This window comes from Spermophilus citellus (assembly GCF_964194105.1).
Source record: "Spermophilus citellus genome assembly, chromosome: 5".
Lineage (NCBI taxonomy): Eukaryota > Metazoa > Chordata > Mammalia > Rodentia > Sciuridae > Spermophilus > Spermophilus citellus.
Genome location: NC_138186.1, coordinates 75,096,068 through 75,109,180, shown reverse-complemented (window position 1 = coordinate 75,109,180; position 13,113 = coordinate 75,096,068). Strand labels below are relative to the sequence as shown.

At 34.5% G+C, this 13,113-nt stretch overlaps 1 protein-coding gene across 1 annotated transcript in view; it reads left to right on the top strand.

Moving 5' to 3' along the window:
• The window catches only part of LGSN (lengsin, lens protein with glutamine synthetase domain), a gene marked incomplete at both ends in the record, with an annotated part of 48,680 nt that extends 38,891 nt beyond the window's left edge, over positions 1-9,789 (top strand). The window contains 2 exons of the mRNA XM_081296199.1: positions 2,325-2,491; positions 8,590-9,789. Of these exons, the coding sequence (XP_081152325.1) occupies positions 2,325-2,491; positions 8,590-9,789 (1,367 nt within the window). The remainder of the gene's footprint in view (positions 1-2,324; positions 2,492-8,589) is intronic.
• Positions 9,790-13,113: the final 3,324 nt, after the last annotated feature.

The following is a 13,113-nucleotide window of genomic DNA, read 5'->3' as shown; positions in this document are numbered from 1 at the left end:
TAAGTCAGATGGGTTCTATTCCAGTATTGTCTGGTGTCTTCATAAGTGGAGAAAAGGAAACAGACTTGCACAGAGGGAATGTCATGTGAAGATATTGGAAGATGATGATCATCCATAAGCCGAAGAGAAAGGCCTCAGAAGATGTAGCTCCACTGATAACTTTGATCTTCAACTTCTACCCTCCAGAATTATGAAAAATCAAACTTCTGTCGTATGATCAGAAATATTTGCTGTGCAGCTCTAGCAAACTAATACATATACTCACTGACCAGCCTGAGGACAACTTGAATTGGAAGTTGCTATCTACATTTTGATCAAGGCTCACAGAATTAATATCTCAGTTGATTTTTTTAGCTCTTTCAGATTATAAAATCTTCTCACTTACACGTGCTGGCATGTTTATTGCCTATTGTTGCCAATGTTAGGTAATTTAACATTTTATGAGGGTAGGACTTTTTCTGGATGCTTCCTAGTTATACATATCCGGTATGAAATCCAGTATGAAAACTATGTGGTGATTAAAAAAAAATATCAATCTTAGTGGCTGAATATTTTTCTTATTTTAAAATATTCTTAGTTGTTGTAGAAAATTTAGAAGATATAGGTAAGGCAAATAACTAATAAGATTACCTATCATCCTATTACTGGAGAACCTGTAAAATTACCCTTTTCCTTTAAAGATGCCTTCTTTATAGCTTATATATAATTGTTTATTATTTTTAGAACACTGAGAATTTGGAAATTTATGCATTCTAAAAATGCTTATAAATTTTATTTAAGAAGCATTATTCAAGTTGGGCTATTCACCCAAAATTTCAGAATAAGCTGGGAACACAGCAATTGTTAATTTAGCATGAAACATTGTAATTGCTACAACTTAATTGTTTGTGTTAAATGGAAGGTAGTTATAAAGCCTCAGGAGTCTCAGAGTAGCCAAACATATCAGTGACAGGACATTATCTCTGATATATTTGCATAGGTAGAACCAGTAATTTGTTTTCCTCATGCTTCATGTATTTAAAATCTACTTAATCTGTTTTTAAACTGTCAATTTTATGCTTATTTTTAAAGCCTAATTATATCTTGAAAAGGATACTCAGGTATCACTGTAAAATTATTGCTGTTCAATGTCAGCCATGTGACAGATTGACGGGTGTTCAAATGCAGGCATGATCACAGTGTCATTTACTAGGGTTGGAGTAATTGTGCTCACTTTATGCGTTTAAGTAGCACTTACATGGTGCTTACGGTCTGCCAGTAACTGTTAAGTAACTTGTTTAATCCTCATAACAAGCTTATGAAGTAGGTAATATTTTATCTATGAGAAAGCAGAGGCACAGAGAGGATAAGAAAGTTGCCAGGCAAAGGCAGGATTTGAAAGGAGGCAGATGGGCTGAACCAATATACTCTGTGATGCCTCCCACAAGTTCTGCCAGTAACTAACATTTATAATGTGTATTATGTGCTGTAGACATATTCATTCATTTTGTGGTAATGAGCCCCCCGTGAGGAGTCAAGAAGCCCAGATTCTAGTTTTCGTCTTGGCAATGAACTGAAAATGTGACTTGGGGATCTCATTGTGCCCCTCTGGGACTCAAGATGATGAATTGGTCAGGTTAGAGGATTTATCTCCAGCCTTCTGTAGCTCTGAAGTTTTAGAATTTGCAGACTATCTTAATAGCTTTGAAAAGAATATTTTATTATGTTTTTAATTTTAAAACTAAGTATGCAATTTAGATTTTTCATCTATACTCTCATTCTTAAAAAGCTTTTATTGCTTATTTAAACAAATTTTAGATTTGACAGAGATATGGATTCAGGTGAAAAAAACCAATACAGACAAAACAAAAAACCGACCAAACAAACAAAGCCACAGGAAATAAATTTAAACAAACAATAATTTTATCTTAGATCATACAGGAACTTTTAATTTAGGTAATATCAGGTAACTCTGGAAGACCCCACATTGTTCAATGATATACAGACTTTTATGGTGCCAATACTATCCAGTTATGCAAATATGTTCTAATTTCCATAAGCAAAGAAATTTTCAGTAAGTACCTACATATGATAATGCTATATCCTTATGCAGACTTTATGTTCACTTAACCTAGTCCTAACTGGTAAATAATTTTTAAAATGCTGTTTAGACACAAGGTTCTTGGGAGCATGGCAAAAGGCAGGGTAAGAAAGGTTAAGACAGGACTCACATGATGGTTACATTTTGCTAACCCTCACAATGACTAGTTCCTTGTTCTCTTGTCTCTAGTTAGCTTCTCAGTTTATCATGATGGAATGACTTAGAGCCTTCTTTATTTTTACAGATCGCAACAGGGACAACACTGAAATTTTGACTACACCTCAGCTTTCTTCTAGAATCAAACACATTAAACAAGAGATGGCCAAAAATCACCTCCAGTTTGTGAGATTTGAAGCAACAGACCTGCATGGTGTGTCCAGATCTAAGAGTATCCCTGCACACTTTTTCCAAGTGAGTTTTACACAAAATTAGGATTGAATGTGATTTCATGACCATTAACAAGCAAATGGTCCTTATTACTTGTCCTTATTTTCTTGTAACCCACACAGCAATTCAAGCTGAAAACCAATAATTTATTTTGCTTTTCCTTGTCTCTATCCAAACATGTTATTGTCCCCCAAGGAGCTGAACATATACTCTCAGCTTTCGAACAACAATTCCTTTTATCCAATAGAAGCACAAAACTAATTAAGACTGGTAATTTTAGTCCTTCTGCCTGGAATAATTTCCCTCCACAGAATTATCTTTTCTCTTCTTACTGCAATTATAAAGATTATATTTTATTTGACATGAGAAAATTGCAACAGAAGACCCAAGAGCAAATATGAAAGGGAAAAATGATTAAATAGAAAGAATTTGGTAGATAAAAAGAATATCCCTTTTAGCTCTAACTCTGATAAGAAAATATCCCATTGTTATTGGATGACTTAATGTATATTAAGTTCTTGAAAATAGTGATATCAAGAAACATTGCATTTGGGGATATATTTCGAAACTTTCTAAGTTTTTTTAATGGTTAGTTTATACCATATACTTGTTGGTTTATTTATTTTTCTGTTCTGGGGATTGAACCCAGGGATGCTTTCACACTGAACTTCATCCCTAGATTTTTTTAAAAAATTGTTTTTTTCTGTACTGGGGAGTGAACCCAGGGGTACTCTACTGCTGAGCCACATTCTCAGCCATTTAATTTTTTTTTTGAGTCAGAGTCTAACTAAGATGTTCAGACAGGCTTCAAATTTACTATCTTCCTGTTGCTGACCACAGAGAGGTGCCACTGTGCCTGGCTCATATGTCTATTTTAATGATTGATTTGTTGTAATATTTCATTATGTTTCTTAGGAAGGGGTATCATTCAATAGTATTTAAGAAAGTATAGAGTTAAGTATCCTCCAAGTTTAAGTATTTTAAGTATGTCATATTTTTATTATTTTAATATTAAATTATGATTTTTCATATTTTGCTTATGTTAAGAAAATTGGTATATCTTAAAAATCCAGTTTGAAAGATTCCAACAGGCTCAAAGTTGTTTCTTAAGAACCCATCAGAGCAAGCCTACAATACCACCAACTCTGAAGGCTGAGGCAGGAGGATAACAAGTTTGAAGCCAGCTTCAGCAAGTTAGCAAGACCCTGTCTCAAAAAATAAAAAGGGTTGGGGAGGTAACTGAGTGGTAGAGAACCCCTGTGTTCTATCCATATATTGCAAACAAACAAATAAAGCATTTGTTTCTCAAGAAATTCTTTGTACTTATTTGACTGCAAATATTTTTTCTTCTTTATTCAGTTAAGGACACCTGCTAGTTAATTTTGATAACAAAATGTGAAATTTGCCATAGGCAGGTCCAGAAGATGATGCATATGAATCTCTTTCAATCAATAAGAGACTGAAACTGGCACTTCAGCCACTTGCCAGACCTCAGTATAAAACTGTTTGCTATTCAGCTTTTTTTGGGGGGGTCAAATTCTAATCATTTATTTCATTAATGGCAAGCTACATATTTAGAATATTACTTCAGTTTTTCAATGGAACACATTTACACAATATAACTCAACGTGCTGCTTACATTTGCTGAAGACTGATGTGCTGGACATAAAAATAAATTGACCTCTTGTTTTTCAAACTACTATGGAAAATATTTCCAATTTTTTGTTCTATGTCCACATATCACAATCACTTTTTTAATGGAGTTCAGCTAGGAAAAAGTCTGTTTGTCATGGGAATTTTGGTATAACTCATAATACAGTTTCTCAATTAATAGATTTATTCTTCATTTCCTAATGATTCACTTTCTTATTTCATTATCTAGTTTTTATTATTTTATTCTCACTTAACAATCAGAGTATACACACATTTTTTAGAAAACATCTGACATTCATTTTGGAACTTTCAAAGATATAAATCATAATGAATATTTATATCATGAATATTTGTAATTTAAGATAAATAATTTGTTTTGGAAAATTTATTAAGGAATAGACATTAGAAACAGATTCATTTATGCAAGCTGATCTAAACAACATTTCCCACACAATTATGCATGGGAAACTGATTAGATCAAGTGTGGTGTCAATAATTTGAGTCTGCTCAGGGCTTAGTAAAAAGTAATTTAGCTCTTTAGAAAAGTAATTTTAAAACATCTTTCCTATTTGTGGACAAAAAAATATCAATTTGAAAATTATTAGACTAGGAAAGTGTAGAAAGATAATATAATCCATTTTTTTATTTATAGACGAAGAAAATGAGGCCCAGAAAAGTTAAGAAAAATCTTTCTAAAAATTAGGCAGACAGGCAGCAAAAGAGTGAGGATGTTAGTATGTGAGTCTGCACTTCCAACTCAATTCTTTTTTCCCCACTGCATCTACTGCCTCCAGCTCAGCTTTAAAATGTCCTTTTATTTTTCATTTGAGCTCAGTATTTTTTTTTAAAAGAGAGAGTGAGAGAGAGAGAGAGAGAGAGAGAGAGAGAGAGAGAGAGAGAATTTTTAATATTTATTTTTTAGTTCTTGGCAGACACAACATCTTTGTTGGTATGTGGTGCTGAGGATCGAACCCGGGCCGCACGCATACCAGGCGAGCGCGCTACCGCTTGAGCCACATCCCCAGCCCCTCAGTATTTTTTTTATTAAATAAAAATATTGATTTTTTTTCGAGAAAAACAAATCATCTCGTAAGAATGAAGGAAAAAACCCAAAACTGTTAAATAGTTTTTAAAAAGCCAAAAGGGGAACCGAGGATAAAATGGTGTCTATATTTTTTGGAGAATTTGCCATGTGCTTGGTACTGGGATAACTGTTTTACAAGCATAAGCACATTTTAACCTTACAACCAGTTCATACTATCTTTGTTTTTTTTTTTTTTTAAAAATTAAAATTATGGTGGTTCGTTCTATCTTTGATCTAATCAAAATAGAACATACTGCCCTAGAACTAATTCTTGGTTTATTTCAATGGGTGACCTTCATTGTGGTCCAAATTTTGATTGCCACAGGGTTTTGAATTATTCTACAAGAATTTTTTTTTGAGTTCAGAGTGATTTATATTGAACTGTGAAGTTGTCCCCATGCTTTATAAAAAATCTTTTTATATCTCTAAACAAAACTTAAGATAATTTATTATCATGAACAAGATACATTCATGTGTATTTACATATTTCCCAGAAAATATGGGAAAGAATTTAAATTCAGCATATTCAAAAAAGAATAAAAAAATGAGAGTGCTAGAAGAGTGTTCAGAAAAATACAGATTAAATAGCCTGAAGAAAATGTGACTTTTTACTGTTCCACATGTTTGTGAAGGACTGTTGGAATGAAGTGGTAATCAACTTTTCTCCACTGTTCACAGTGAAGTGAGTACAAACACAAATTTAAATTGCAACAAGTCTTAGAAGTTTCATGAATAAAATTCATTATCCCTCATTTTAGATACACAGAACTAATATAAGATGTTCAAACTAAAAAGTAGACAAGCAGGGAAATAACATTATTTCTTGCAGTGCAAATTTAAATTGAGGAGTCCATATGGGAGCATTCTAAGATTCCATAATGTTTGTGTGCATATGTGTGTGTGTGGGCGGGGGTGTGCGCATGTGCACACAATATTAATGTGTATATGTTCTTGAGTAATTTGCAAAGTTAAATAGGCACCAAAGATGCTTAGTTAACTCAACTTCATTGCTGGTAAAAGCACATTTGGATCAGCCAAGTCAGTTGGCATTTGAAAGTATGTGCAGAGACAGTGGAGGGTGAAGGAGGCAGTGGCTCAGGGTCACAGTATGTGAGTCTGCACTTCCAGCTCAGTTCTTTTTTCCCCATGCACCTACTGCCTCCAGCTCAGCTTTAAAATATCCTTTTATTCTTCATTTGAACTCAGTACTTTTTTTTATTAAATAAAAATATTGATTTTTTTTAGAAAAACAAATCATCTCTTAAGAATAAAGAAAAAAAACACTGTTAAATAGTTTTTAAAAGGCCAAAAGGGGAACCTAGGATAAAATGGTGCCATATTTTTTGGAGAATTTGCCATGTGCTGGGATAAAAGTGGACCAGTAGATTACCGCTGCTAGCACCAGCCCTCCTTGGTAGCCATGCTTTTTGAGATTTGGGAATAACATAAGGAAATGGTCTCCCTTGCAGAATATTAGCATGTTTTAATAACCATGTGATGCTCATTACTTCATGAAAATCATATTTTATAGCCAGGAACTATTCTCTACCCATTGATGTAATTATCAGCACATGAAGAATTGTTGGAATTTCTACACAATTTCCAGAAATTGTTTTATATGTCTGTTCAACTTTATAACCTCATCACTTCCATGTTGACTGGCACAGAGCAAAAGTTAAATGGTGAAAACCACTGAATCCCAGAGATATATGGCTAGAAGTGCCTTAGCAATCATCCAGTTGAATACTTATGTTTTATAGACAGGGAAGCTGAAGCACATAGTCCACTAAGTTACCTAGTTTCACATCAGTAATTAATAAAAAAAGCTATGGCCAGAGGCCAGATCTGCTGACACCCAGTTCATACTGATTAGAAGGCTACAACATTTTGGCAACTATAACTTTGGAGATATAGGTTCATAGTAACTGATAGGGTTTCTGGGATTCTCTGAGACAGTGAGGTAGTTAATTCTTAAGTGGGTTGTAAAAATGAATAAAGAGAGGAGTGAAACTGTCAGATGACTTGGCTCCTCTGTATTAGACAACTGTCCTGTGTGCTGTAGGTCTGACTGTGTTCAGTTCTATGACAAAGGTTGAGGATCTTTACTGTAGAATTTTGAGAATAGTTAACTCAGGGGATTATAATAGAATAAGCCATAAACATGGCAATGCAGGTATCTCTTCGATGTGAGAATATTTTCTTTGGATATATATGCTGAAGTGAGATAGCTGGATTATGTGGTTGACCTATTTATTGTTGCATAATTCATAATAGCTAAGATATGGAATTAACCTAGATTCCACAAAATTGATGAATGGATAAATAAAAGTAATATAGATACCAATGGAGTACTATTCAGCCATAAAATGAATTCTATCCTGTCATTTGCTGCAAAATGGATGGAATTGGAGGACATTATATTAAGTGAAGTAAGTCAAACAAACAAACAAAAAAGACAAATACCACATGTTCTCTCTATATGTGGATACTGAAAAAAAGTTGTTCTATATCTGCACTCTCTAGAATAATGTTTACTACAGACTGGGAAAAGTGGAGGGAGTGCGGATAGAGGTTGGATAATGGATAACAAAACAGACAGGAATCAAAAGTTCTATAGTTGTACAGCATAGTAAGGTGATTATAGTTCATAATAACCTTTTATGTTTTGTGAATAATTAGAAGAGACATGCTTGAAGGCTCCAAACATAAAGTAATGCTAAGGAGATAGAAACATTAATTACCCTAGTTTTATTAGGACACATTTACACATATGTGGAGTTATCACACTGTATACCCTAAGTATATCCAATTAAAACATTAATTAATTATATATAAATTAAATTATAATATATTATATATTATATAATTATCTTAAATTTTATCTAAATTAAATTATATATAAATTAATATATAGAATAAATAAATCAAAATAAAGCCTTTTCTGAGGTTTTAGCAACTATACTATAAAATAAAAAGTTCTTTACAGAGTACTTTTGATTATGATAATTTAAAATATTTCCATAGGCTTTTATCTTTGTCTTTTCCTATAAAGAGATTTTCTTTATCATAACACCATTTATTTATAAATGTTTATAGCATTTATAACCACTGTTTTCCCATCCATGAGCAAGCATATAAAACCTTCAAGTCTTAAAATATTAAGAATTACTTATAAAAGTGCCTTTGGGGGATGTATTCTGAAATATTTAAAATGTATCTGATGATATTGAGTTAGTGTAAGCAGATGTTAAACATATATGTGTGTATACTATATATAAATATGGTAAATATATGTGTATATTTATCATTAGCATAGCTCTTTCTCAGACTTTTTGTTTGTGTTCAAGTTTCAAAACCGAGTTAATTTATCCTCTTCCTTTTTTAGGAAAAAGTGACCCATGGTGTTTTCATGCCCCGAGGTTATCTTGAATTGATGCCGAATCTGAAGGACAATGAAGTGAATCACATAAGAGCCACCTGTTTTAATAGTGACATAGTCCTGATGCCGGAGTTATCAACCTTTCGAGTTTTGCCATGGGCAGAAAGAACTGCACGAGTGATATGTGACACCTTCACTGTGACTGGGGAACCTTTGCTGACCTCTCCAAGGTATATCGCAAAGAGGCAGCTGCAGCAGCTGCAGGACTCTGGTTTTTCCCTGCTGTCTGCCTTCATCTATGATTTTTGCATTTTTGGTGTGCCCGAAGTTATCAATTCAAAGACCATATCTTTCCCTGCTTCAACATTTCTAAATAATCATGACCAGCCCTTCATGCAGGAACTCGTGGATGGCTTATATCATACTGGGGCCAATGTTGAGAGCTTTTCCTCTTCTACTAGACCTGGTCACATGGAAATCTGTTTTCTGCCAGAATTTGGCATTAGTTCAGCTGATAATGCATTTACCCTCAGAACAGGTGTCAAAGAAGTGGCAAGGAAGTATAATTACATCGCCAGTTTTTTCATTGAGACTGGATTCTGCAATTCGGGAATCTTGTCTCATAGTGTCTGGGACATTGATGGGAAGAAAAACATGTTCTGCAACAATTCTGGAACTGAACAGCTCACGGTCACTGGGAAAAAATGGTTGGCAGGTCTTCTGAAGCATTCTGCTGCTCTCAGCTGCCTGATGGCGCCTGCCGTTAGCTGCCGAAAGCGTTATTCCAAGGAGAGTAAAGACCTGAAGGAGAGTGTGCCTGCGACATGGGGCTACAACGATAACAGCTGTGCCTTTAATATCAAGTGCCATGGCGAGAAAGGCACCCGGATAGAAAATAAACTAGGCTCAGCAACAGCAAACCCTTACCTGGTGCTGGCTGCGACGATAGCTGCAGGCTTGGATGGACTGCAGAACAGCGATGGCGCTTTGGTTGGTCCAGATGAGGGCACAGACCTTTCTCAGTTAAAACCTTCAGAGATCCCTTTGAAACTGGAAGATGCCCTTGTGGCACTGGAGGAAGATCAATGTCTGAGAGAAGCTCTAGGGGAAACTTTTATTCGCTATTTTGTTGCCATGAAGAAATACGAGTTGGAAAATGAAGAAACAGATGCTGAGAGAAATAAATTCTTAGAGTATTTTATTTAGAATAGAACTATTGAGCTTTAGAGATGATAACATGACTTAAGTAGTTGATCTATCTAGAAGAAAAGATTGAGCTTTTGTAATTAACAAGACTACAAATGCATTCACTCTTTTTTGTCCCCATGGATTATTTGATAGATGATACTGCTGAGAGGATTCTGATAACATAGAAGCAATAAAGTTGCAGTGAAACTCCAAGATGCAAATTGAACCAGCTCTTGTCAGTTAGTCATCATTTCCTCTGTGTTATGCTGACCTACAAAGGCATATTCAGTTTGGGGACAATAAATACATTTACACGTTGAAAAAAAAAGACGTAAACAATAGGAAACAATTTAAATGACTAAAAAAATAAGGGAATAATTTCAATCCTACACTTGGGTTGTGACTGCCAGGGAGAAAAATATGTTAATATAATCTTACTAATCAAGACATATTAAGGATATAGTTGCAAGCATCATTATATGTTTTCTAAATACATTAAATAAATATGGCAAAATATGTCATGATGACAAGTCAGTAGAAGTTTTTACATGTCTCTTTTCTTTTCAATTTGATCCACTAGGTCTTGAAAGGTTTAGAGATCTCAAGGTTATGATGATCCCAGGAATCAAATCCAGAAGAAATAGAATTAGGGCTGGGAATCATGAGGTCAGATTTTAAAAATGACCAAAGCCTTTCTTTAAACAATGTCTCATAAAGAAGCCCAATCCATAAAAGATTGTGTGTGTGTGTGTGTGTGTGTGTGTGTGTTTATGCTCTGCCTGCTTTGTTTCTTCTTCTTTTTTTTTTTTTTAGTGCTCAGATTGAACCCAGGGCCTCATACATGCTGGACATGCTTAGCTGCTGAGCTACATCTCTAGCCCTGCTTCATTTTTGGAAACTCTATAATTCTCTGAAACTTCTTGTGCTCTATGGAGTGTGAGAACAACTGCCTAGCTAACCAGGGCTATGTTTGCAGCTTAAGTTTATATTTAAATTACCAATTCTGTTTTCCATAGTGACTGATATTTCTCCAGAGAATATTAAATGTTCCAGGCCTTTGTTTGAATGTGATGGTTTTGCAACTATCACTAAAGTTTAGCATCTTTTGGGAAAAAGTCCAAAATTTATTTACTACCAAATGAAAACACTCTTCACTGCTTTGGATTAAACAGGAGATTTTTATGTTCAATTAAAGCTGACTGTGGTCTCAATTTAGATGGGAAACACACAAGCAGAGCACTAGAATTTGGCTCAGTTCCTCCTATTAAAATTCTTAGTAGCTTAAATAGTGAAAGTTGGGTCTGTCCTTCACTAATTGCTCACCTCTCTTTTCCTTTGAGGCACAAGAATATTTGGAAATACAAGAATAAAGTTCATGGATGGATGAAGTAGTGAGAAAGGTAATGTAGGTTGTGTGCAGAAGAAAAGGCATCAGTCCTGAAATCTCTGAGCATGAAATTGCACACAATTCTTCTTGGGAGGTTTAAGGAGGTACCTCATGGCAGCTTCCTCATTGTCAGTCAATTTTCATTTTCCTTCTGTTCTCAATAAAACTTCAGTATGTCAGTTGGGAAGACATTATGAAAATAAAATGATATTTTTGAGCTTTTATTGAGGCTGAATGTGGTCATATTATCAGGTTTAAGCCAGAGATGTAGGTGGAAGTGTTGTTTGGAAGCTCAAGGAAATGTCCTTGAAGGACAGATGTGGTGTACCTTGCCTTTCCTTCTTTGTCTTTACCCTTTTCATTGATTTGCCTGCAGATGGTGTGACTGAGTGATTCCCTCCAGAAGGTGGAGTAATGAGGTGGAAGCTCTGCTTGCCGGAGCTGAGTTTGACTTACCTGATTTTTACCTGAAAGAGGAACAAACTTCTATCTCCTTTAAGATACAGTGATTCCTCCTCCTTCCCTTCCCCTTTCCCTTCCTTTTCTCCTTCCTCCTTCTCCTCCTCCTCCTCTTCTTTTTCTTCCTCTTCCTCTTTTGTTTCTTCTCCCTTCTTCGTTTCCCTTCTTCTTTCTTCCTTCCTCTTCCTTTCTTCTTCTTTATCTTCTTCTTCTCCTCCTCCTCCTTCTTTCTCTTCCTCTTCTTCTTTTGACTGGAATTGTGGATTTATTGATTTATTTATCTTTTTAATTGTTTGTTTTTTGTTCCTTGAAAGTAAATGCCTTTTTCTTGCTTGTGTGAATGAGTGTGTACATGTGTATGCAGAGCATATTTGAGGGATTTGGAGATGAAAGAATAAAGATATAAGAACCATGAAAGATTGTTTCTACAATCTTTCTACTCCTGGAGAGGAGAATTTGAGTTAATCAGAGGGATCCACTCATGCAAAAATATTTTATTATCTCTCACCATAATAGAGCTATATAGACTGCTTCATAGTTTATAGGCCTTCAAGAAACCTGTCTAGTGCTTTGGCTTGTTTTTGCCTCCATGAATAAAAGATGCTATAAAAAACTCTGTTAATTACAGCATTTGTAGCCTTTATTTCCCTTTCCTTATACATTATTAGTATAACTCTGAAAACACAATTACTCAGGATGCCAGTGTGAGGAAATCACATAATTGGGAATACTACATCTCTATTGAGTGTTTGGTAGTGAGTAGAAAATGTTCAGTTATATATTACAAATCAGTTTATAGCAAAAGTGGGTGTGTCTGTCTTCATTGATTTCAGGTAGGTGTGTGTTGATGTATGTTCTTGTTCTCTAAAGCAAGCCAAAAATAAGGATTGGCATAAGAGAGGTTATGGTCAAAGAAAAAGTGGGTTAGGTAGATGTAAAAGTTCAGTTAACTGGTTTTCTATTTCTCTTATCTGTTCACAAGCTGCCTGTCATTGAGGTCTAAGGAACATTCATTCAATAGCATTTATTGAGCACCTTTTGTATGCTAATCCTTGGCTACAATCCTAGGGGAGACCAAAACAAAGACAATAAACAGATAAGAAAAAGTTTTAGATCTGTGTTTCTTACACAGAACAAAATGTATATTTTTGTAGGCCTAATACTGAACAAACTATTTGGGACACTGCTTTATGGCTCGAAAAGGATGCTTTTCGAATCTCTTTACAGAAATTACTTTCTTATTTTCATTTACCATAATTGTTCTAATCAAAGCTTAGGGGAAAATGTGATTACTGAATTTAAAGTTGTTTATTAAATGAGTATACATAAGAAATGTAAATTAAAAACGATAATGTTTTAAGACTAGAAACTAAAACATAAGTGTCATAGTAAGAAGTTGCTGTTTTCAAGGACATTTTATAATATAAAATTCCATTTTATAGTGTCTGAATAACAATAAAAGCTGAATGATGATTTTGAAGGCAATGAGAGATCTA